Below are 25,641 nucleotides of genomic sequence, written 5' to 3'. Positions count from 1 at the left end.
CTCAAATTCCATAATTCTGCGGGTCATAACTTTAGTCTCCTTTAGACAATTTTTTCAATCTTGGGCTTCCTGGAACGCTCGTCGCAAGAGGAACACATTGAGCCCACACTTGCCATTACGAAGGTCAAAACACCAGCGCTACAGCCCAGCGTCTTAGCTGCAACGCCAATATTCCGACACAAGTCGTCTTGTATCAGACATTTCGCTCTCCTTGCTCGTAACAACTAACTGTTACTTCACAACAATTTCACAAACTGCCAAGAGTCTGTTTACCATTTGGAACGTGTTTCTATTCCACTGCATGCCCAGAATGAGGGGGAAATCCCTCATTCAAATCTGCGCAAGCGGCTATTGAGCGACATTTGCTGCGATTCGACTTTCGAGCTCCGTAACTCTGAAACCGCAAATCGGAACGCTTCAGCGATTGTTTCAATGGACAGCTGGGAGTTTTCTCTTCGACCTACATATTTTAGTGTTTGGAAACAACCTAGGAATGACTGAGTTACGATCGATTGTAATATTTGAAAGTTTCGATCCCAGGGGATCGAAAGTTGTACAGTCCGTACATAAAGGGTTAACCGGTTCCCTCGCCTATTCGGATATTTTTTGTGGAAAACGGATGTGTGCGGTTAAGTGAGGTCTTACTGTACAGCGAATGGCTCAAGTTGGAAAGACAAAAAAACTTATATAGCGTAAAGATAATGAGATAACACTCGTGACAAGGTGGAAAATTATCAAGTTCAGAACGACACAAATCTCAAAGCTGAACTTGATAATTTTCCACCTTGTCACGAGTGTTATCTCATTATCTTTACGCTATATAAGTTTTTTTTGTCTTTCCGACGTGAGCCATTCCCTGTGCAATCCTTGATGGGAAGGGACTGAAAACGTTCGTATACTTTATGACAAGTGCCTTATTTGACTGGAGTTGTGTGTTTGCGTGGATACTTGCGACCTAATACTTACTTTCTTTTCTAAAGTATTATCCGCCTCCTACCTCTTTTAAAAATAATAATAAAATGGTTTTAATTAATTTATGATGAAGAAAGGAAAAGGACAAAATGTTACGAGTTATGACAAACTGTCCACCAACGTAACCAGATCTTATACAGCCAGCAAGTGCGTCAAAATGGCACAAAACTGACAAGGAGTACTGAGACATTCGGCGACCTGACACCTAGCTCCAACACTTCTCCAAGGCGCAAACCAACAACCTTCCAACTTGGAAGGCTCAGGTTCGGAAAGGTCCAAGAGGGGAAGGAAAGCGCAACGAAGAAGAGAGCATGAGCTACGCATCACGGCAACAAAGAATGCCGAAAATTACTGGATGATGACGAAACTAGTAAGACTATCGGACAGACCGGCCCTACTACAACTCGACGACGCAACTCCTTGTCAGTTTTGTGCCATTTTGTCGCACTTGCTGGCTGTATAAGATCTGGTTACTTTGGTGGACAGTTTGTCATAACTCGTAACATTTTGTCCTTTTCCTTTCTTCATTATACTATATTGGCTCACCATCCGAGTTCAACTTTTAATTAATTGATAACCCTTTATCGACTGAACTCATTGTGTGTGCAGAATCGTGCTATAGGCATGTCGAGGGGATCTCCTACTGAAAGAAATGTCATGTGTTTGGAGAAGAGTACATGGTTACAAAGAAAGGAAACAAAGAAAAGAAGCAAATGCAGTGATTGAGAAAGTCATGAAGGGGCTGGTATGCCATCAGTGTAGTGAGTGTATGGGCAAAAAGTACTGGAAGAGGGAAGGTTTGAATTCAGGAAGACAGGTTATAGAAGTGAAAACTGGCGGTAAACAGTTCCATAGCCGATGCTGGATTTGTGGAAAACTAGAGAGGAAAACACATACATGACGGTAGTTTTAACATTAATTTTAGTTTCTTTGGTTTTCTGGGACTCAAAGACAGAGATGTTGTACATGTGGCTGCGCTTGTGTCTCTTCGTAGTACATGCGGTTGCACGTGTAGCTCTTTGTCGTACATGTGGCTGCTTTTGTGTCTCTTTGTTGTACATGCTGCTGAGTCGTGGTACATGCTGCTGCGCTGTTTTCGACTCCTGCGTACATGCGGCTGCACCATCTTCTGTCCCCGTTGGTACACACTTGCTCGTCTTGTCCCCGTTGTACGCCTTCACTATAATAAAGAGGAGCGTAGAGGCAGTTCGTTCACGGTTCACAACAAAGGACTAGCACAAATTGTTAGAGAGCTTTTTCTTCTACTTCATTTCAGTAGGCGAGTGGGGAACTCATAAAGAAGAACCAACACTGACAACGAACGACTGACGACTGACACTGAGACAAGACGAGACAATAGATAATATTATAGTGAAGGCGTACAACGGGGACAAGACGAGCAAGTGTGTACCAACGGGGACAGAAGATGGTGCAGCCGCATGTACGCAGGAGTCGAAAACAGCGCAGCAGCATGTACCACGACTCAGCAGCATGTACAACAAAGAGACACAAAAGCAGCCATGGAGAAGAGTTCAATGTAATGTAAGTAGAAAGGAGATTTGTGTAAAAAAATGTAAGGACTCAAGGTCACAGAGGTCACTTGATTGTGATTTTGTTTCATACCTATCTAATCACGGTTACTTTCTTACTCGTCAAAAACATCCTTGCTACCCTAACTTTCAAGATAATAATTATCTTAAAACTCCAGTTCAGTTTTGGTAAGGGTATATGACCAGGATGAGGTGGCATGTCCCAGAGGCGGGTGGACATGACCTTTCTACAGATTAATAAGGCATACAAGGCGCCAAATGCCAAGTTCTTTGCAATAGGGCAAAGTTTGAACGAGCTGCAACAAGAGGAACCTAGAAAATGTGCCCTCTGGCTATCGACAAGTTACCGAGCGGCTCTTCAGGTGCCTTTGGATTTCCAATGGCCCCAGTACATGTGTAATGGGTGGGGAAATGAGAGCTTGGATCTCAGCTTTCCAATGCACTTTGAAACGTTGAGTTTCAGAAAGAGGTGAACGAAAGGGTGAGTTGAAGTTGTGCGAATATGAGGCGTCGTAGTGTTGTCCGTGCCTGCGCGGACTGCGCAGGTTGCGCATGCGTGCATTGTACGCATTCTTAGTTTGCTGTCTTAATCTCAGGGTCGTGGGTTCGAGGCTCCAATTGTCGTCGGGGGGGGGGGGGGGGGGGGGGTTACGCCCGGACGATAGGTCTTTCCGATTATCCCTTAATCACATGTACCTCCCACGTACACCACACTCAGAGGACTGATTTCTTTAGTTTTACTCCAAGGAGAGTCTCAGGAAAAGCAAGTAACAGAAAACAAGAAGGCGTACGATGCACGCATGCGCAACCTGCGCGGTCCGCGCAGGCACGGACAACAGTAGGGCAGCTTGGAGAGGACATGGAAGTAGCCCCGCGTGCTTATTGTGCTGAAAACGTTAGGGAGCGCTTCATTTGATAAAATGATCTTTCCAACGAGCCATGGCTGTAGGGATGTCACCACTCTCTGTGGATCACGGCGCAGATGCAGCTCTACCAAAATAATGAGATATTATGCAGTCAGATAGTGCAACAACAAGGCACAAAGCTGACAAGAATACTGAGACAGTCAGCGACCTGACACCTAGCTCCAACACGTCTACGAAGCACAAACCGACAACCTTCCAACTTGGAAGGCTCAGGTGTGGAAAGTTCCAATGAGGGGAAGGGATTCGCCACGAAGATGTGCACGAGCTGTGTCCCTCAGCTACAAAGAATGTAGAAGGTTACAGGATGACGAGACTAGTAAAAACATTGGACACACCAGTCTCACTACAACTGGATGACGCAAGGCAACAGACCACTCAACTTGGAGGCTCAAAGGTATGTAAAGCACAAAATGAGGGGAAGCCAAGCGAAACGTGGAGTTTAGTAAGATATTGACTTTCGGTTTGCGACAGTTCATCTTTGCTTGGATTCCCCACTTTATGTACAACGTGTTAAAGTGTCTCAAGTATGAACAAGTGTTATACACATCTCTTGGCATAAACCATAACTCTGCATAAAGTATGGTACTGTCTGAGACGACATGATTGTATGTTCGTTCTACTGTTGTTTGTGGCTGTAGATACACAAGCAGCTTCTATAGTGTGTGACTCACACACGTATACATACCATAGCATCTCATTCTCAGCAGATCATGCAAACCAGACGTGCTATCAACAATATGGTGGTCGGCCATTGTCTACAGACGGGCAGCAACTCAGCTGTGCCTCAAAACTGCTGAACACATCGCAAGTCTTGCATGACAACAACGTCACCTACATACCGGTATACACCAACGGCATGAGTGGGTCTCTTTGCAATACCTACCAACCATCAACCAACACAGTAGGTCAAGACTCCTGCACTGCGCCACGACCAATAATCTGTGTGTCTCGTAAGTGCCCCGCTCTGCTAGCATCAAGTGGCGTACTCTATGTATGTGTGTGACAAATTCTGCTCAGGATTTCCACACACAATGGACTGAGCAATCTCAGCAGTTGTTTTCTATCATATTGATCAGAGTAATAGTTTTTAGTCATCCTTGAAACGAATATGGTTCATTTTGTACTCGGACCCCCTCCCCACCCTCCAAAATGAACGCAGCTTGCTATGCTGGACAACGAAAATAGCATGTTAATTTAAAATATGTATGAACATAGTCAGTCGACTTGAGATTTTAGCTGAAACCACTTGCCCTCAAATGAACTATGTTCGTTTCAGGGACGACAAAAAACCATTTCACTGACTCCTAAAAAAAACAATAGTATTGACTCTGTGTGTGTACTCAAACAGATATCATGGTCTGCTTTGCACAACATCACTGACTGTAGAATTCCGTCAATAGAAGTGTCGTCGGGGGGTTTTATGCCTCAACGATAGCCCTTCCGATTACTCTCTTAGTCTTACATCACACGTACACGACACTCAGAGGACTGATTATTGTCGTTACTCCAAAGAGAGTCTCAAGGAGAAGGCAACAAACAACAAGAATGCGTACAATAATATGCAGGTATGCGCAACCTGCGCAGTCCGCACATCGACCACGCGGACCCAGCACACACGTGCCAAAGGGGCACAAACCCTCCAAAAGGGCAGGGACAACATACGTCCACATAAAAAAAAGAATCCTCTCCTGAGGATGGGAAAGAAGAAAAACAAAACGAGAAGACAGACAGGAGAAAAAGACAGGAAGAAGGAAGAAATGAAACATGCACAACATGGATAGGCGAATATATAAACAAAAGAGGCACAGGCGAGACCGTTGGGCAAGTGACGAGTAGGCTAGGAGGGTTGACACCAGCCGGGAGCCCCGCGAAACTGTGCAACAATGAAGGAATATGCAAGCAACAGTTTCAAAGAGGACCCCGGCTGGCGAGCTGCTCCATCTGTTTATGTCCTATCCTTGTAGGGATCTTTTCCAGAACAGCACCAACCTAGGACACCACTCACCCAAAGGAAACGACGAACAAAAAATACAGAATGAGGAAAAATTATTCAAATTCGTTAACACAATGGACCTCAACGAGGGAGACCAGTTCCGACCCCACAGTGGGAGGGGAAGGCGCACTGTCCGGCACGCTACCAGCCTGCGATGGAGCAGCGAGGGCGGCGCGACGCTGCGCCGCTCGGTGGGCCCGGCGCCTCCGGCGAGAGCGGCGAGACCGTCGGCGGCGAGGCACAACTGGCGCTGCAGACATCACCGGTGACGGAGCGATCAGAAGGGAAGTCGGACGCAGGTCTTCGGGAAGCGAATCGAAAAACGACTTCCACTCCTCGATTAGGTCCAACACCATGGTCGGGTCGGCGAGGGCAACACTGAGCAAAATAAAGAAGAAGAAAAAAACAACTGGGAGTATCCATGGTATACAATATTTACATTACCAACCCCGCCACGAGAGGTCTAACTGACCCTCCTCAAGGGCAGCATAGCCACCCGGTGGCAGGGCATACCTCCACCGAGGACGTGGTGTCCCGGGCGGAGTAGGATGGGTGGGAGAAACCGGAAGGCTTTGCGTCGGGGTCACCAATGGACTACCCGGCGAGGAAGAGGAATCCAGGCGAGGAGAATCAGGAGGACTCGGGGCAGGGGTATCCGGGGGACTACCCACCAAGGGAGGGGAACCCTGAGCACCAGCAGGGGGCGCAACCATCGGAGATGGGGGAGGTAACCCGGGGGCTGAACCAACCCTGGGACCGACCTAGCAAATGGGGCCGGCAGAAACAGAGAAGGCCCACCCATGGAGGCAACCGCCGGTCTTTCAGGCGTGCTGGAACCCCTGGGGGAATGTGATGATATTGGAACTATATCATTTGGTGCCATTAAATATCCCTATACTTATACATATACAGTAACTATAACCTTCACATCCTCATATTTACACCTGTCCATATATGACATTAGAATAGCATGCTGCGTACTACTTCCCGTACTACCGGTACCTTTTCTAGTACTCACATATTGTACAACTTTACACACCAAGATAAAATAACAAGGATGACAGCCCTTCAGGGTTAGTTGTCGGTTAGCCGGACAAGAGTGGGTTGTTGGTGTGTCCTCCCCTAGGCCCTTCACATGGTGTCAGAAGTGGTCCAGTCACTGTGTGTCAGTACTGCGTACCTCCGTCGTTGCTGAAAGTTTGCGTAATTTTATTTCTAGTTTTTCGTTTTTTCGAGTTCGTGGGGCCGCAAGTGAGCTAGCCATGGATCTCGAGTCGTTGGCGTTTGCTCGCCACGAGCAGTTGAGGGACATCTGCCGGGGGCTGCATCTCCCCACCGGTGGTGCACGCTCTGATCTTGTGCGGCGGATCCTCTCCGTATCGCACAGCAGTGCGCGGATGGATCGGGAGATCGACACTGAGTTCGAGGAGGTGGCCCCGGATGATGACGAGCTCACTGGCTTACCTGATGCTGCTACCAGGTCGACGCTCCCTTCTCCACCCATGGATTTGTTTCGTCCCGCACCGTCTCCGAAACCTCGCTTGCCGAAAGTAAGTGATAATCCTTATTTCGGCAACAGTATTGTGAGCAACAAATTAGATTACAACAGTGAGCAGTCCTTTGCAATGAACCAGTCGCAGTTTCAGGCCAATCAGGGTTCTGCTCCTACTACTACTACTACTACCAAGAGTCCATAACCCAAGAGTATGCAACTGTGATCTCTTTTCTATGGGCCGACCGCGCGGCGCGCTGCCTTCATTACATCATTCAGCTGCAGTCCGCGCACTGCGGAAAATCAAACACCGCACTTTCCCTCTAGTTTGAAATGAACTTTCGTACGGAACTGGAGTTCACGCGCCAGAATTCAGAGATTGTGTAGGTACTGAAACGAATCGAGCAAAAACGGATGGGCTCGTGCGAGAAATTGAGAGTTTGAATGCATGCTTTCAGAGCGTGATGAAGGCAAGTTACGTAATGAAGGCAGCGCGCCACGCATGCACCCATAATCACAGTTGCATACTCTTGGGTTATGGACTCTTGCTACTACTAGTACTTACCATACGCATGACGCACCTGCACTGGCTTCCGCTAGCCGTCGTACTCGTAGATCTACTGGGCGTACACATAGCCATACTAAGGTTGCATGCTCTACTCCGGAGCCAAAAGCGGTCCACGTCCACCGTCAGCCCGTACATGTCGCTTTTGGTGAGGATCCCGTGTATGGAGTAGGCCTTTCCGGATTATGTGTTTGCATATTTTTGCATTTTGGGGGTCAAAATGCATTTTGTCCATTTTGACCCACTTTGCGCCAGGGAGTCGTAAAATACCGGTATTTTACGACTCCCTGCAAGCGATAGGTACTTCACGATCACCATGAATGATCACCATGGTGCCAAATGTCACGCGACTAGCTGTCGCCATTTTGTTACCATGGCAACGGTGGCATTTTTTGTGCTTTTTTGGGTAAATTTTTGCATTTTCTTTAGAAAAAAATTTGATTTATAGGGGTTTTTCAAAACACTTTCCATTTCCATTTTAGACCAAGAAAAAACGCATAATCCGGAAAAGCCTAGTATGGAGACCCTAGGCCTAGTAGTAGTACGCACGAACTGAGTGATCAGGCGCAGGCCAGCACTAGTCGTACACGTACACCCGCAGGTCCGCATGCCCCGCACGTGCACATCGATCCTGCTGCTGAGAACCCTGAGCCTGAGCCTGAGGCTGAGGCTGAACACGAACAGCGTTCCGCCACCGATGTCGATGTCGATGTCGATGTCGACTCGCCGTCCCAGCTGTCGATGCTCACGCAGTTGGTCACGCAAATGGCGCAAGTGCAACTCACTCAGGCCACACGGCGATTCTCTCAGAAGGTGCCACTGGCTAAACTGCGCCCTGGGGACGATGTTGAGGCATTCCTCACCAGTTTCGAACGATCCATGCGGGCGTACAGAGTTCCTCCGGACGATTGGGTCTATTTGCTAAGCCCCCAGCTGACTGACAAGGCCTTGTTGGCATACACGGAACTTGCCTCCACTGAGGCTGACAGCTACGACCGCGTGAAGGAGGCCATTCTCCATCGCTATGCCGTTACCCCCGAAACGAGCCGCCGTAAATTTCGGGGCACTACGCTGCAGAGCTCGGAGTCCATGATTGACTTCGCCGTCCGTGTCCGTGACACTGGCAGTCGTTGGCTAAGCCCCGCATCCTCGCGCGAAGCCATATGTGAGTTGATCCTACTGGAACAGTTCTTGTCTGCGCTTCCTTTTGGTTTACGCACTTGGCTGCGGGAACGCAAACCGTCGTCCCTCGACCAGGCTGCTTCGCTAGCGCAGGACTATCTTGACGCACGGGATCGCGTACAGGAGCCCAGCAGTGGTCGTCTCAGCAGCGGCAGGGAACAGTCTCTTGTCTGCCACATTTGCCAGCAGCGTGGCCACATGGCCAGGGATTGTTCTAAGCGACGGGCACCATTGCCGAACACTGACGCACGTGCCCAGGTGCAGGGGTCATTTGCGTCACCCCGAGACCGGACGTCCGAGTCATCCAACCTTGCTCGAGTTCGCTGGGCTGCACCAACCTCAGGCTCAGCGCGGGACCGGCCAGTATCTTCCCCAGCTAACCCCAGTCAGACCCACTTGTCATCTGACCGCCCAGTGACTTCTCGTCCTGACCGTCCCACACCACCACCGAGACGCCCCATGTCGCAGCCGCGTTGCTATAATTGTCGTGAGCTGGGACATATTGCTATTAAGTGTCCGAATCACACTCGCACCGCTCTGTTTTCCAGCCCAGATCAGGAAGTCCAAGATGCTGGTACAGTTCATTTGCTGCCGGATGAGGATGATCTGCTGGGTGAAGCATATTTCTGCTCACCCCCTCCACCTGTAGACTCTGGTCGGTTGCCCCCCGCTAATCCCAGCGCCGCCATGGGACCAGCACCGGAGTACACCGTCGCTGGGTACGTGAATGGTACCCACGTCCCGAGCATCGTTGTTGATACCGCGTGTGGCCGCACCATGGTACACAGGACCTTGGTCCGGGACCAAGATTTGTCTGGTGAGACTACCTCCATTCGTTGTGCCCACGGTGATGTGGCCAGTTACCCCATGGCCGATCTGACCATCACCATCGACGGCATGGTGTACTATGTCAAGGCAGCAGTGTCCGAGCACCTGCCCCGTCACGTGTTGCTTGGCCGTGATGTGCCCCACATACATGAGTTGGTCCGGCTGTGTCAGCCAGCCGCCACGGACGTCTTGGTCTCTACGCGTGCACAGGCCAAGGCTTCACCTGAGTCGACTGGTGCTGCTGGTTTGCACGACATCTTCCCGTTCGAGGATGAACTGTTTGAGGAGTTGGCCTCGAATGCAGCTTCTTTGCGTGCACCGCCGGCGGACCTATCTAGCACACCAGAGGTGACACCGCCACCTATCTCTGCACCCGATTTGCCAGATGCCACCCGTTTCGCCGACGAGCAACGGCGTGACCCATCTCTTAGCCCATGTTGGGACTATGCTACTGGCCGACACAAGACGCCCGTCAATGGCAGTACCTTCTGTGTTCGCCAGGGCCTCCTCTATCGGGAATACTCACCGGATGGTGAAGCGGGGATGGACACCACCAGCCCCTACTACCGCCTTCAGTTGGTTCTGCCCACGGAACGGAGATCCACCATTCTGCACCTCGGCCACACCGTCCCCATGGCTGGCCACATGGGACAGGCGAAGACATCCCAGAGGATTCTTCTCCGTTTCTGGTGGCCGACGATTCTTCAAGATGTCGCACAGTATTGTTCCGCCTGTGAACCATGTCAGCGCACCGCCCGTGTTCTGCGTCATGATCGGGCACCACTTGTTCCTCTTCCTGTTATTGGCGAGCCCTTCCGGGTGGTAGCTATTGACATTATCGGCCCATTGCAGCGTACGCAGTCCGGCAAGAAGTACATCCTCACCTTGGTGGATTATGCAACCCGCTATCCGGAGGCAGTCGCTCTTTCCAATATTGAGTCGACTACCGTGGCTGATGCGTTGATATCCATCTTTTCCAGAGTAGGACTGCCAGACAAAATCCTCTCCGACCAAGGCTCCAACTTTACGTCGGACGTCCTCCGACAAGTTGCTGCTTTACTCCGTATCCAGCTTACCACATCCACTCCGTACCATCAACAGACCAATGGCCTCGTCGAACGGTTCAATGGTACCCTCAAGGGTATGCTTCGTCGGTTTGCTGCTGATGCGCCACGAAGTTGGGACGAGGTGCTCCCATATGCTTTATTTGCGTATCGAGAGGTGCCTCAAGCCAGCACTGGTTTCTCACCATTTGAGCTCCTGTACGGCCGCCATGTCCGCGGCCCGCTGGATCTCGTGCGCGATGCTTGGGCTCAGCCAACGGAGGAGCTCCGGACCACTACTGCCCAGTTCGTCCTCACCATGCGGGACCGGCTTGAACGCATATCGACTGAGGCTGGCTCCCACCTTGCCACCGCGCAGCAACGGCAGAAGGCCTACTATGACCGCCAGAGTCGGGAACGCACATTTGCTCCGGGAGACGAGGTACTGCTCTTGCTTCCGGCTTCGGCTCGCAAAATGGAAGCCGTGTGGCAAGGCCCTTACCCTATTCGGCGTAAGGTCGACAAGGTCAATTATGAGATTGACATGGGACCCCACCGCACGAAGCGATATCGGGTTTTCCACATCAACCTCCTGCGGCGGTTTCGCCGGCCCCAGCTCGCGGCCTTCACCGTTCCTATGGCGGAGGACGACCCAGACACGGAGCTGCTGCTTGACGACTGCTCCCCTCTACACGTTGATGGTGGCCGTCCTACCATTAACCCCGACCTTTCGCCGGACCAGCGGCAACAGCTCGACATGCTGCTATCGGAGTTTGAGGATACCCTCTCACCCCAGCCTGGCCAGACGACCGTGGTGGCTCACTCCATCCACACTGGCGACGCCACACCCATTCGTTCCCGGCCATATCGTCTTGCCGCTGCGCACCATTCTGTTGTCCGCGATGCCGTCGACGAAATGCTGGACATGGGCGTCATACGCGCATCCCGCAGTCCGTGGTCTTCACCCGTTGTGCTTGTGCCGAAGAAGGACGCCTCGATCCGCTTCTGTGTCGACTACCGTGCCCTTAATCAGGTGGCCCAGTTCGACTGTTACCCGATGCCGCGGGTGGACGAGATCCTCGACTCTGTCGGGTCTGCCCAGTTTCTCTCCACCCTTGACCTGTCCAGGGGGTATTGGCAGATCCCTCTGGCAGAGGATGCGTGTGCCAAGACGGCCTTCACCACACCGTTTGGCCTGTACGAGTTCACTATGATGCCATTCGGGCTCCATGGAGCGCCTGCAACATTTCAGCGTTGCATGGATACCGTCTTGGCTGGTCTCCCGTTTGTCCTGGCGTATTTGGACGATGTCGTCATCTTCAGTCCGACTTTTGAGGACCATCTTGTCCAGCTCCGCCACGTTCTTGGTCGCCTTCACGACGCTGGGCTCACTGTGAAGCCGAAGAAGTGTTTATTGGGTATGGTCGAAACTCCCTTCCTTGGCCATGTGATTGGTCATGGTCGGGTGCGTGCGGACCCTGGCAAGTTGCAAGCCATCGACGATTGGCGACAGCCCACGACCAAGAAGGCCCTGCGTTCCTTCCTGGGGTTGTGCGGCTACTATCGTCGCCTCATTCCTCACTTTTCAACCATCGCGGAGCCCTTGGTAGCCATGACGTCGAAGGGCCACCCCAACACCCTCCACTGGACGACCTCAGCTGCACAGGCCTTCGTTCAATTGAAAGGCCTCCTTGTCTCCGACCCGGTCATTGTTGCGCCGAACTTTGCTGCGGAGTTCTACCTGCACACGGACGCGTCCGATGTTGGTTTGGGCGCTGTCCTGACCCAGCGTGATGCCCAGGGCACCGAACACCCCGTAGCATATGCCAGTCGCAAGCTCCTCGACCGTGAACGCCGTTATGCCACCATCGAGAAGGAGTGTCTCGCCCTCAAGTGGGCCATTCTCAAATTCGCTCCGTATCTCCTCGGCAGACGCTTCACCTTGATTACCGACCACCGCCCTCTTCAATGGATCGCTCAGCATCATAGTGGCAATGCTCGGGTGGCCCGATGGGCCATTGCTCTGCAGCCGTTCGCTTTCACCGTTGTGCACCGGCCTGGCGCTCTCAATGGCAACGCCGATGCATTGTCCCGCCAGATGTGACTTTCTTCTCCTGCTGTGTTGCTCCTAGCTTCTTCATCTATTGTTTCTCTCTTCATTTAGTCATTGTCCCAGATGGTATCTCGGACCGGAGAAGGGGAATGGTGTGATGATATGGTACCTTTATATCCTTTAGTGCCGTTACATCCTATATCTATTGTTTCTCGTTTAGTCAATGTCACAGATGGTATCTGTGACCGGAGAAGGGGAATGGTGTGATGATATTGGAACTATATCATTTGGTGCCATTAAATATCCCTATACTTATACATATACAGTAACTATAACCTTCACATCCTCATATTTACACCTGTCCATATATGACATTAGAATAGCATGCTGCGTACTACTTCCCGTACTACCGGTACCTTTTCTAGTACTCACATATTGTACAACTTTACACACCAAGATAAAATAACAAGGATGACAGCCCTTCAGGGTTAGTTGTCGGTTAGCCGGACAAGAGTGGGTTGTTGGTGTGTCCTCCCCTAGGCCCTTCACAGGGAACAACCATCTTACCCTGCACCACCCGCAACCTATCCACATGCACAGTCAGGTGCTTAGCACGTCGGGGTGAAGGGGGAGGACCCACCCGGACAATAGCACACACAACTCCCTTCACCACTTCCACCTGTCCAGGGGCGGAACAGCTAAGGGCTGGACCCAGGGGGCAGAACAGCATGGAGCCAAACATAGTCCCCAGGTTGTACCGTGGGCAGTTTAGTTCGGCAATCGTACGCTGCCTTAGCCACTCTGTGGGCTACACCGAGGCGGCCACGTACAACGCCAAAAGCCCGACCCAAAGACGACCGAAGATTGGACACGTACACAGGCAAAGGGGCTTCCACGGGGGTATTAGGTGGAGGTAACAACAAGTCCAAGGGTAGACGGGCCTCCCTCCCAAACAGGGCCAAATGGGGAGTAAACCCGGTAGAGCGGTGGACCCCTGTATTGTAGGCAAATTGCACCAGGGAAAGATGTTTGTCCCACGAGGCCTGATCACCCTCAACGTACGCCCGAAGAGCCACCTGAATAGTGCGATTGGCCCGCTCTACCAAGCCATCGGATTGAGGCCGGTATGGGGTCGTGCGGGATTTACACACCCCCAACAACTGACACAGGCATGACATAAGACGGCTCTCAAAATTTGGGCCCTGATCCGAGTGCAACTGGCTAGGGACACCAAACTTCATAAATACCAGTTCGACCAAAAGGTCCGCCACCGTCTCAGCTCTCATGTCCTGCAGGGGAAGAATTTCAACCCATTTAGAAAAATAGTCCCCAACCACTAGGATATATTTATTACCACGAGCAGTGAGAGGTAGGGGTCCCATGATATTCATGGCGATGACCTCAAACGGGGCACCCACACGCACAGTGCCGAGCGGGGCTTTTGCAGCCCTAGGCGGATCTTTGCCACGCTCGCACACTGTACAACATTTACAAAGCACCGAGACATCGACCGACATTCCCGGCCAGTTTGCGACTTTACGAAGCCGAGCCAATGTGCGGTCTGAACCAAAATGGCCAGATGTTTGACCAGTGTGCGCCTCGGCCAAAAATTAGGGGCGCAAAACCACCGGAACCACTAACTGGCGGGCAAGCGATGGCAACGTGTCACGGTACAAAACACAGTCTACCGTGGTCATGGTCTCGGACTGAGTCAGCAGAGCACGAACTACAGAACTATCGCCATCCTGAACGGGCTGAGCGGCAGCCAACCGAGGTTCTGTGGATGTCGCTCATAGATGCGTAATTTCGCGTGACGGAGCTCTCCTTCTCACCACTGTTATAACTTACACTTAGTTACTGCATGCTTGTGGCACACGACAGTCACAAGCAACACCAGGAGTAATTATTGGTGGGAGTTTTCATTACGAAGGTAAGCAAGAGAATGGCCCGAGCATGCCCAGAGCAACCAGGTAAGGGCCAGCAGCCATGATGAGAGAATACCGTAGACATGCGCGAATGGAGAAGATTGTATGAAGAGGCAGCGAGAGAGCAGCATGCAGCGACGGCATGTAAATGCAGTCTATAACAATCCTTCCCCTTTAAGAAAAATAAATAAAAATAAAATAAAATAAATAATAATAATAATAATAATGTGAGCACTGCAGCGGCAAACAACTCACAAATCCAACTGGTCTGGATCACGTCTAGTTCTGACAGGTTTGTAGCGGGTAGCGGGAGACAGGGTAGCGGGAGACAGGGTAGCGGGAGACAGGGTAGCGGGAGACAGGGTAGCGGGAGACAGGGTAGCGGGAGACAGGGTAGCGGGAGACAGGGTAGCGGGAGACAGGGTAGCGGGAGACAGGGTAGCGGGAGACAGGGTAGCGGGAGACAGGGTAGCGGGAGACAGGGTAGCGGGAGACAGGGTAGCGGGAGGCAGGGTAGCGGGAGGCAGGGTAGCGGGTAGCGGGAGGCAGAAGTGAGAGCAGGCTCAACAGATAATGCAGGGACCGGGACATAGTCAGCTACAGTGTCTGAACTTGGAGGGAAAAGCACAGCAGGCATTTCAGCCGTAGTTTCGGCAGATGCATGAGACACCTCTGGTGTAGCATGAGCAGGTACAACCGTGCTATTCAGCCAAGATGACGGCCCAGCGCTGTAGACGGGACGCAGATGTCTTGCTGAGGGATTCATGCGGTCCAAAGATCTTGACCAATGGCTTATGATCCGTTCGAAGGATGAATCGCCGGCCATACAGATACTGGTGAAGGCGACGAACAGCAAAGACAATCGCAAGAACTTCGCGCTCTATTTGACTGTAGTGATTCTCGGCTTGTGACAGCGCTTGTGGCACATACACAATAGGACGGATAGATTGGTCAGGCGTGATGTGCACAAGGGCAGCCCCCGATACCTGTAGGTGACACGTCACACTCCAGCACCAGTGGGACCGTAGGGTCATAGTGAGCCATGACCGGAGTGGTGGCAAGGAACTGCTTGACTTTGCAGAACGCGGTTTCACAATCGTCAGACCACACAAATGGAGCATCTTTCTTCATGAGAAAATTGGGAGGGCTTAGCAGTGTGGAGCAGTTGGGGATGAACCTCCCGAAGAAGTTAACGAACCTCAGGAAAAAACATAGAGCAGAAACATCAGTTGGCCTAGGGGCATTCATGATTGCAAGAACCTTATCGTTCGTGGGTTGTATGCCTTGCTGACTAACAGTGAAGCCAAGGTAACTAACCTGCTGCTGAGAGACGGCGCATTTCTCGCGGCTCAAACGAAGGCCTGCTTGTTAAAAGCGCTGTAGAACGGTACGGAGACGGTCATCATGATCTTGTTGTGACTCGCCGGAAATCAAGATATCGTCGATGTAGATGACGACACCAGGAATGCCACTTAAAGGGGCACTCCGGGAATTTTTTCGGTTGTGTGTTCTCTTCATGGGAGCCTTATATGGCCCCAAGGAATGGGGAATCGCGAAAACTAGACCCAAAAAGTCGATATATGAAGCCAGGGAGGGCCAAGTTTGTCTCCTCTTTTGATGGTTTTGATGACGTCACCTGTGATTAGTATTCAAATTCTCTGCATTTGAAGATCTTAGTTGTTTGAATTTTCTGGTGATGAAGAACGATGTTTGGTCAACACTCCCAAGCTTCACAACTGCGAACATACTCTAAGGACCCCCTGATGTGCCCCTGGTAGAAGCGCAGCCTGATGAGGGCCAGGAGATTGAAGCGGACGACTTCACTGGTCCGAGTACGAGGATCCCGAAATTCTCTATACGCCGTGAGGCATATGGTCAGAACAGTTTTGTTTAGACAAGCTGACGCGAAGATGTGTAACGCATGTCAAAGGGCTGTCAATGCTAACAGCTGCAGCGCTCTCTATACAGCGAAGGTAATCGACTGCCCTCTGCATCACCCCACATTTCTGGCAGGAACACCAATCGTTATTTCCTTGTCGACCAGTGAAGTCGTCAGATCCAATTTCCTGGCCCTCATCAGGCTGCGCTTCTACCAGGGGCACCTCAGGAGGTCCTTCAGGTTCCTTAGAGTATGCTCGCAGTTGTGAAGCTTGGGAATGTTGACCAAACATCGTTCTTCATCACCAGAAAATTCAAACAACTAAGATCTTCAAATGCAGAGAATTTGAATACTAATCACAGGTGACGTCATCAAAACCATCAAACGAGGAGACAAACTTGGCCCTCCCTGGCTTCATATATCGACTTTTTGGGTCTAGTTTTTGTGATTCCCCATTCCTTGGGGGCCATATAAGACCCCCATGAAGAGAACACACCACCGAAAAAATTCCCGGAGTGCCCCTTTAAGATCTGTTCGATGGTCTTCTGGAAAATAGACGGAGCAGAACTGACACCGAAAGGCAATCGAGTAAACGCAAACAATCCCTTGTGCGTGGAGATAACACAATACGACTGGCTTTGTTCATCCAAAGGTAACTGAGCATAAGCCTGACTAAGATCTAGCTTTGAGAAGACCGATCCCCCAGAAAATTCAGACAATAGGTCGGTAGGATTCGGAATCGGGTGCTGGTTAGGTTCTATGTGCTTGTTTATCGTAACCTTGAAATCAGCACATACTAGTAGACGGATAGAGTTGTTCTTCTTACGCACCGTGACAATGATACGATCTTTGAACGAATGAGACTCATGACAGACAGAAACGGTATACTCTCCCTTAACGACTAGGGGATGTCCACCATGAGCATGCCAAGAAGCAGAGCTCTGTTCTAAAGAGATATGGGAAAACCTCTCTTTCCAAACAGATTCAGAGAGAATAGAGATCCAGCACCAGCATCCACCTCCATCGTGCACGGAATATCGTTAATGGTGACATCAATGGTAATCTGTGGGTCTTTCTGTACTTGCTCACCAACAGCACCAATCGCAAAAGACTCTCTTGTATCCTCAGGTTCGACATCGATGTCGATGTTGTTAGTTGCTCGGGACGTACAGCATGACGCGAGGTGACCAACTTTCTTGCATTTGGTACATCTCTTGCCACGAGCAGGACATTGAGGGTGGTTTCCGAGATGATCGGGTCGGTTACACCTATAACACAAGTGCTCAGACGGCGCTCGATCATCAGAAACAGAAGAACGATTCATAGGGTTAGAACGATTCACAAAATGAGGAGAACTCCCAGGACGAGATCCAGACGCAGACGAGGCCTTACTTGCGATGGCGTTCACCGGCGGCAATGTTTGTTCAGAACCCATAGCTGATGCTTGACGTTGGGTTGACTCGAAAATTGCACAAATCTCTAAGCAAGTGGCCCATGTCAATTTCGATTCTTGAAGCAATTTCTTTTTTAGTTCCACATTTCGCATAGTTGCCACCACATGGTCCCGGATCATATCATTGGTGACATCACCAAAATCACAAAATCTAGCTTGTTGCTGTAAACGTACAACAAACTGACTGATACTCTCACCGGCTTTGGGGGCGAGCTGTCGAAACAAGTGTCGCTCGTAGATAGGGTTTGGCTCGGCCTTGAAGTGGTGACTCAGCATGCGTGACGCTTTCCTGAACTCGTCATCCGCCGGAGGATTTGCTGCAGGATCGGTGAGATCGTCAAATAAATCTTGAATTGTTGGGGCTGCGGAATGTAGTAAAAGAGATCTCAAACGCTTAGTGTCAGAAATACCCTTTCCTTCCGCCATGTATTCAAAGCTGCGGAACCATTTCTTCCAGCGTTGGCCAACCTCCGCAGGAGTACCTGACGAGTCGAACGTAGGTAGACGATTGGACTGACCCTCGTGGAGATTGAAACTACTAGCCATCTTCGTCGCCAATTGTTGTAACTTACACTTAGTTACTGCATGCTTGTGGCACACGACAGTCACAAGCAACACGAGGAGTAATTATTGTTGGTACTTCGAAGTAGTTATCATTATGAAGGTAAGCAAGAGAATGGCCCGAGCATGCCCAGAGCAACCAGGTAAGGGCCAGCAGCCATGATGAGAGAATGCTGTACACATGCGCGAATGGAGAAGATTGTACGAAGTGAAAGGAGATAAGATCGTACAAAGAGGCAGCGAGAGAGCAGCATGCAGCGACGGCAATACGAAGTGAATGCAGTCTATAACAGATCTCATCTTTGCAGCGCAGTTTGAATTGTGAAAACCCGGTTTAAGTTGAGTAAGGTGACGAACAAGAAGGTGAGGTCGAGTTGTTGTGCCATTCCGAGGCGTGTGAAGTAGTTCAGAGAGGACGTGGAAGTGACACTGATATATGCCTATGGAGCTGAGAGCTACCAGTATGGATTCTCTTACTTCAGTGGTCCGGATCTTTCCAACAAGCCCAGTATGATGAAAATCCATCAAGGTAACCAGAAATGCTGTGCGCACAAACTCCACCAGCTGGTTCAATGCACTTGAATGCCAGTGGACAGGTGAAAAGTGCCCAGCATGCAAAGAGTTATAAAATCAACCTACACTCACTGTTACACTGTTAAACTCACTAATCCTTATGCACAGATATACAGCATTCCCTCACTAGTGGGACCATTGTTATTAGGCTAGGGCCTGTTTTGGACTTCCCACTCTAAATAAAGAATACAAACAAACAAACAAAACTCTACTGTATATGTACCACCAAGAGTACATAAATCAGAGTGTGCAACTGTACATATCAGATCTGTAACAGCCCAGTTCGTGCACTACGTCACCCTGATGAGGTCAGCCAAGCCGCGATTTGCGTACAGCTCAAATTTTCGTGTTCCACAGCTCGGAAATCAACCAAGATTTTAGAGGTCCTGTTTTAGGATTTCGGTGCTTTTGTGTGACTGCGTGCGTTGCGTACATCCGCTGGCAAGTAAATTCACCAGGCTATCCGTATCAAAAAAACCGAAATTAGGACAAACTCAGTGACTTGCACCACCGTGACTGGTTACGCAACTTTTCACCGTACCTGTGGCTTACTAAGTTACCATGCCGTCAGAAATGACGTACTGCACGAATTTACGCTCCCACAGGAACCATCCCGAGTTGCACACTCTGGTTTTATGTACTCTTGGGGTGCGTTTGGTTGGTACGATCTAGAACAGGATCGAACAGCTGGTGCACATGGAGCAGCCTCATGTCAACCAAACGCTACTCCAGAAACAGAGCACATTTTTGTGGAAAAATGTGCCAAACTTGGTGCATTCTTCAAAATGTGTATGGGTCACCATGGTCACTTTGTACGGTACGACGAGTCCAACCCAAAAGCGTATGCACGTGATCATTTGGGACCAAAATCGATGTTCCCGCCAGGTTTCACTGTGAAAAAGTGAAACTGCTCGGTCTGCTCCGGCCTCGAGGCCGGAGCAAGCAGAACATGTTCTGGCCGACCCAGAACAGATGCAGTCCCAACCAAACGCGCTGTTCTGGTGAATCCTGTTCTAGTTCGTACCAACCAAACGCGCCCTTGGTGTGACCAAATCTGCTCAGGATTTCAGCAAGGTACTGACTGAGCGATGAACAGAGCAAGGCAGTCTGATTGACTCTACCCCAGTTTTGATTTGAACTTGTATTAGGATTTATTTTGCACAACTCATCTACTGTACACCGTGACCGCGGGGATAGGCATGTCGGCCTATCAGCGTAAAACTGGGCATAGACGACATACTATTATGTATGCACATTGGCGTGATAATTGACAGCTTGCCCTTGTACACAGGCATGGAATTACATGCTAATTGCGTGATTACTTGACCAGGGATCAGGTTCCTCAACACGCAACATTGGCTAGCTCAGTCGGTAGAGCAGGAGACTCTTAAACTCAGGGTAATGGGTTCGAGCCCCACGTTGGGCGCCAAATGTCGTCAATGATTGGGACGAACTGTTCTCCTCTAGCGCAACCGCGTCACGCCACACAGCCAAAGACCAAGTTATTCTCGGTTACAGAGAGAGAATTATCTCTTTTTACTTTCATGAGACGACGAGACAAGACAAGGGAATATATTATGGGCGCCGAATGTCGTCTTAGACTGCCGACGAACTTTTCCTTAAGCGTGATCGCACCACGCCACACAGCCAAAGACCAAGTTATTCTCCGTACACAGAGAGAGTTTTCTGTTCTTATTCTCATGAGATGACAAGGCAAGGGAATATATTATAAAGACATGGGAAAAACGTGGGGCGGTGGAGGCGAAATTGGCGCTCGTGTGTGATACAACTAGTCCCGAACGGGAAGGGAGACAGACGGCAAACGATCAAATACGACGGAGACAAGACGGCAACCGGACGAATACAAAGGAGACAAGATGAGAAAATGCATATACAACGGGGACAACACAAGAACGAGTGCGTACGGTGGGGACCGAAGACGGTGCAGCCGCATGTACCAAGCATTCAAAGACAGCGCAGCAGGGTGTACCACGGGTCAGCAGCATGTACGACCCAGAGACACAAACACATCGGCAGGTACGACAAAGAGACACAAATGCAGCAGCATATACGATAAAGAGCTACACGCGCAGCCACATGTACAATGATGAGCTACACGCACAGCCGCATGTACAATGATGAGCTACAAGCGTAGCCGCATGTACAATGATGAGCTACAAGTACAGCCACATGTACAATGATGAGCTACAAGCGCAGCCACATGTACAATGATGAGCTACAAGCACAGCCACATGTACAATGATGAGCTACAAGCGCAGCCACATGCACAGCACCTGTGTTAAGAGCAGCCAAACCACCCAGGGGCACCCTAATGACTGTATGGCTTTTTGCTGTTCTGTTCGAAAGATCTGCACTTCGTACGGAGTAGGCTAAAGGCAACATTTTTGCCTTGGCATGGCTCCTCTTAGTCGTCAAAACACATGTACATATTCAATCCAAGCACTACTCAATTGGAGTTATCACTGTGCCAGCCATTAGAGTGGAAAGACAGTGCATTGTGTTCATTGTTACAATGTAATGTATTTCTGTGTTCATTGTTACAATGTAATGTATTTCTGTGTTCATTGTTACAATGTGATGTATTTCTGTGTTCATTGTTACAATGTAATGTATTTCTGTGTTCATTGCTACAGGGTACTGCAATAGCAGTGACAACTTGGTGGCAGTGCCTAACGAAGACCGGTGTGTGTGCAAGCGTGGGTATATCAGCAACCGCACAACCGCACACAAATGTAAGTTATAATGTTCCCCACTGACATCCCTGCTAGCTGAACGGTGAGGAGATTTTCATGGGACTTAATGAAGGCCTGGACATGAGCTTTGGAGATCACACAACACAGAATGCAATGTTTGTTTCTGTACGATTTCCTATTTTCGGTGCATGGGCATGTTGTTTGGGTGTTGATCTGCCGCCTTTGCTACAGTTAGTACTGTTCCTTGTACAGTTCTTGATTGTTGCTGGTTTAGCACATCCGTAGATGTATGTAATGTGATGGCAGTACTTGCACATTCGTAGATGTATGTAAAGTGATGGCAGCACTTGCACATTCGTAGATGTATGTAAAGTGATGGCAGTACTTGCACATTCGTAGATGTATGTGAAGTGATGGCAGTACTTGCACATCCGTAGATGTATGTGAAGTGATGGCAGTACTTGCACATCCGTAGATGTATGTGAAGTGATGGCAGTACTTGCACATTCGTAGATGTATGTAAAGTGATGGCAGTACTTGCACATCCGTAGATGTATGTAAAGTGATGGCAGTACTTGCACATTCGTAGATGTATGTAAAGTGATGGCAGTACTTGCACATCCGTAGATGTATGTAAAGTGATGGCAGTACTTGACCATACTGGCATGCTCTATGTGATAGTGTTGGTCTGCATGTACCCGTAGTCAGGAATGACCAGAAGCAAACGGGCAAGATGTATACCCTTTGTCTTCAGCCGTAGATAGTGGTGCGGGCAGGGATGGTCCTGCATATTGATAGTGGTGCGGGCAGGGACGGTCCTGCATGTAGATATTGGTACCGGCAAGGACGGTCCTGCATGTAGATCTCCAGTGTCATAGACATAAATACGTCAATTGGGATGTTGGAGCTTTGTGTCTGCTTGATGACGGTGCTGACGTACAACTATGTATAGGTATTATTCACCATGTCATGTGACCGAGTGGAATGTGCTGCACTGCCCTGTGTACAGGTGAATCAATTGTCGAGCTATTTCGTTCTACTGGACAAGCAGGGCAGAGTTCAAACATCACAGTGTTCATCTGGTTAAAATCAGAGTGGAGGGTGCACAGTGTCTACACACAGAATACACTACACCAGCTGGCTAATTTCTCCTTACCAGAAGGGAGACTTGCCATCAGATCTGCTGAACGGATCATCTACACTTCTCCACGGCAAGGTAGGATATTGTATGCTTCTATAGTCCCGTGTGTTGTGTAACGTACACACAACAATTACACAAAAATACACACAAGCTGTGCAACTGAAAGGCGCGCACAAGCTGTGCAACTGATAGGCGCGCACAAGCTGTGCAACTGATAGGCGCGCACAAGCTGTGCAACTGATAGGCGTGTACAAGGTGTGCAGTGATAGGCGTGTACAAGGTGTGAAGTGATAGGCGCGTACAAGGTGTGAAGTGATAGGCGTGTACAAGGTGTGAAGTGATAGGCGTGTACAAGGTGTGAAGTGATAGGCGTGTACAAGGTGTGAAGTGATAGGCGTGTACAAGGTGTGCAGTGATAGGCGTGTACAAGGTGTGAAGTGATAGGCGTGTACAAGGTGTGAAGTGATAGGCGTGTACAAGGTGTGAAGTGATAGGCGCGTACAAGGTGTGAAGTGATAGGCGCGTACAAGGTGTGAAGTGATAGGCGGGTACAAGGTGTGAAGTGATAGGCGTGTACAAGGTGTGCAGTGATAGGCGTGTACAAGGTGTGAAGTGATAGGCGCGTACAAGGTGTGCAGTGATAGGCGTGTACAAGCTGTGCAGTGATAGGCGTGTACAAGGTGTGCAGTGATAGGCGTGTACAAGGTGTGAAGTGATAGGAAGGCAGAAGAAGGTATAACGGTTACATGCACTCCACACACAACACTCACAACGACGGACTCTGACAGTAATGTAAATAAAAGGACTGGTACTTGCAAATGAATTGGGCAGGTAAGGATATAGAGAAATCAACAATCGAACTCAATCTTGGGAGAGCTAATTAACACCAGAAGAAAAACCGGAACTCACAACAGAACCGGCGGGGACGAGGAAGGGAGACGTGGAGAAGCCCGGCTGACGTCACGTGTGTGTGTGTGTGTGTGTGTGTGTGTGTGTGTGTGTGTGTGTGTGTGTGTGTGTGTGTGTGTGTGTGTGTGTGTGTGTGTGTGTGTGTGTGTGTGTGTGTGTGTGTGTGTGTGTGTGTGTGTGTGTGTGTGTGTGTGTGAGTGTGTGTGTGTGTGTGTGTGTGTGTGTGTGTGTGTGTGTGTGTGTGAGTACACACGCGGCGCGGTCAATGTGGCTTCGGCCAGGAAGCGTGGGGATGCTAACCTGTGCAGCAAGAGCTCTATTCAGTATTATCTCTGTTGTAAATTTGCCAATAGAAATAGTTTCACACATATTTTACGATCACAACAATTATTGCTTGCCTTCTAGTTCCAGTAAGTCTTGTAGTATTCAACAAATGGAAAATGCTTTCAGTCTAGCAGTGCTCTGAATGCCTTGTCCATCTGCAGCTGCTTACATATTCCTCCGTAATGCTCTAATCTAGAAAACTTCTTCGTTCACATGAAATGCTTTTCGTACATAACTTATTTCGAAGTTACTGCATGCTACATTGCATGCTACATTGTATGCTACATTGTATGCTACATTGCATGCTACATTCTGACATGCTACATTCTGACATGCTACATTCTGACATGCTACATTCTGACATGCTACATTCTGACATGCTACATTCTGACATGCTACATTCTGACATGCTACATTCTGACATGCTACATTCTGACATGCTACATTCTGATTCTGACGACGAACTGAATTCTGAGCAGGCGTACTTGAGATTCTGACACATCATTTTACCAACAGAGCTTCTGGATCACTAAGCTTCTCTTACCATACTGTGTAAAATAATGATGTTCGCATGCGCGGTACAATACTATTGTCCCGCTACTATTGTCCCGCTATTACAGCTCATGCTTTTCTTGGTTGCGCTCACTTTCCCCTCCTTATGTTATTTCTATAACTTAGAACCTTCCAAGTTGGAAGGCTGTTGGAGTGCGCATCCAAGATGTGCTAGAGCTGTTAGCCAGTTAGTTGTAGAACGTCAGTACCGTCGGTCAGTGTCGTGCAATGTTATTGCATGAGCTGATTGTTTAGTAACTGGTGGTGTTAGTGGATATTATAGTGTAACTTGTAGTTCCTTGGTCCTTTTTACTTTTATTATTATTGCACTTCTATTGTGGTGCTTCTATTGTCCCTCTTCTATTGTCCCGCTTCTAGAAGTCATTCTAAGCGCTTGATTCTCTTCATTCTAATCATCCTTCAACCACTCTAGCTAAGCCTTTAAGGCTCATGGTAATAAGCTTGGATCCATTGCAACTATGTGTTCTCTGTTTGAATTTGTCTATCTCTGACCGGAGTAAAGTCAGGATTACAACAATCACCTTCACTGGCCTTTATATTTTATTCTTCTTTTTAGTCGATATCATGTAATTAGGCAAATTTGCCTGTTTGTTCTTCGACTCTAAATAAACAAACAACAACAACAAGCGCAGCATGCAAATACGGCAAATAAGGCAGAAGCAGTGCGCATACACACAATGATGGTGTATACCTAATAGGGTATGAAGTCAACATACATGTAACTCGTGAAAATGCCTATGCAAAAATGTGTTCGAAAAGTAACAGTTAGCTATGATGCAGGAAACTATCTCTGCGATCTGGCAGACGATGAAACAATTTGAAACTAGACAAATTGACAATCAGCGAGTCAGAGAAAAGGAAAAATGGTACTAGCAAGAGAAAAAAGGAACAGAGCAGGCGCGGAGAATGCAGAGTATAGATAGAAGAACAGAACGGTAAGCAAAGTGTCAAACGAAGAACCCGACGTACAGATTCAAATCTATAA

At 49.3% G+C, this 25,641-nt stretch overlaps 2 protein-coding genes across 2 annotated transcripts in view; both read left to right on the top strand.

The window, feature by feature from the left end:
- LOC135816230 (uncharacterized) overlaps window positions 1-25,641 on the top strand; it is a 124,031-nt gene that overhangs the window by 65,133 nt on the left and 33,257 nt on the right. Inside the window, exons 4-5 of the mRNA XM_065329639.1 lie at window positions 21,650-21,748; window positions 22,719-22,925. Coding sequence (XP_065185711.1) covers window positions 21,650-21,748; window positions 22,719-22,925 — 306 coding nt within the window. The remainder of the gene's footprint in view (window positions 1-21,649; window positions 21,749-22,718; window positions 22,926-25,641) is intronic.
- On the top strand, window positions 7,566-13,145 carry LOC135816229 (uncharacterized). The gene is made up of 2 exons (XM_065329637.1): window positions 7,566-7,666; window positions 8,015-13,145. Exon 2 carries the CDS (start codon window positions 8,240-8,242, stop codon window positions 12,653-12,655), a length of 4,416 nt encoding a protein of 1,471 aa, XP_065185709.1. The 5' UTR covers window positions 7,566-7,666; window positions 8,015-8,239; the 3' UTR covers window positions 12,656-13,145.

Source organism: Sycon ciliatum, chromosome 4, assembly GCF_964019385.1.
Source record: "Sycon ciliatum chromosome 4, ocSycCili1.1, whole genome shotgun sequence".
NCBI lineage: Eukaryota > Metazoa > Porifera > Calcarea > Leucosolenida > Sycettidae > Sycon > Sycon ciliatum.
Note: the sequence above shows the minus strand (reverse complement) of the source record. Positions and strands in the feature narration are given on the sequence as shown.

Excerpts from the sequence above, each read along its gene's own strand:
- LOC135816229 (XM_065329637.1), top strand. The coding sequence starts at position 8,240 with ATGCTCACGCAGTTGGTCACGCAAATGGCGCAAGTGCAACTCACTCAG.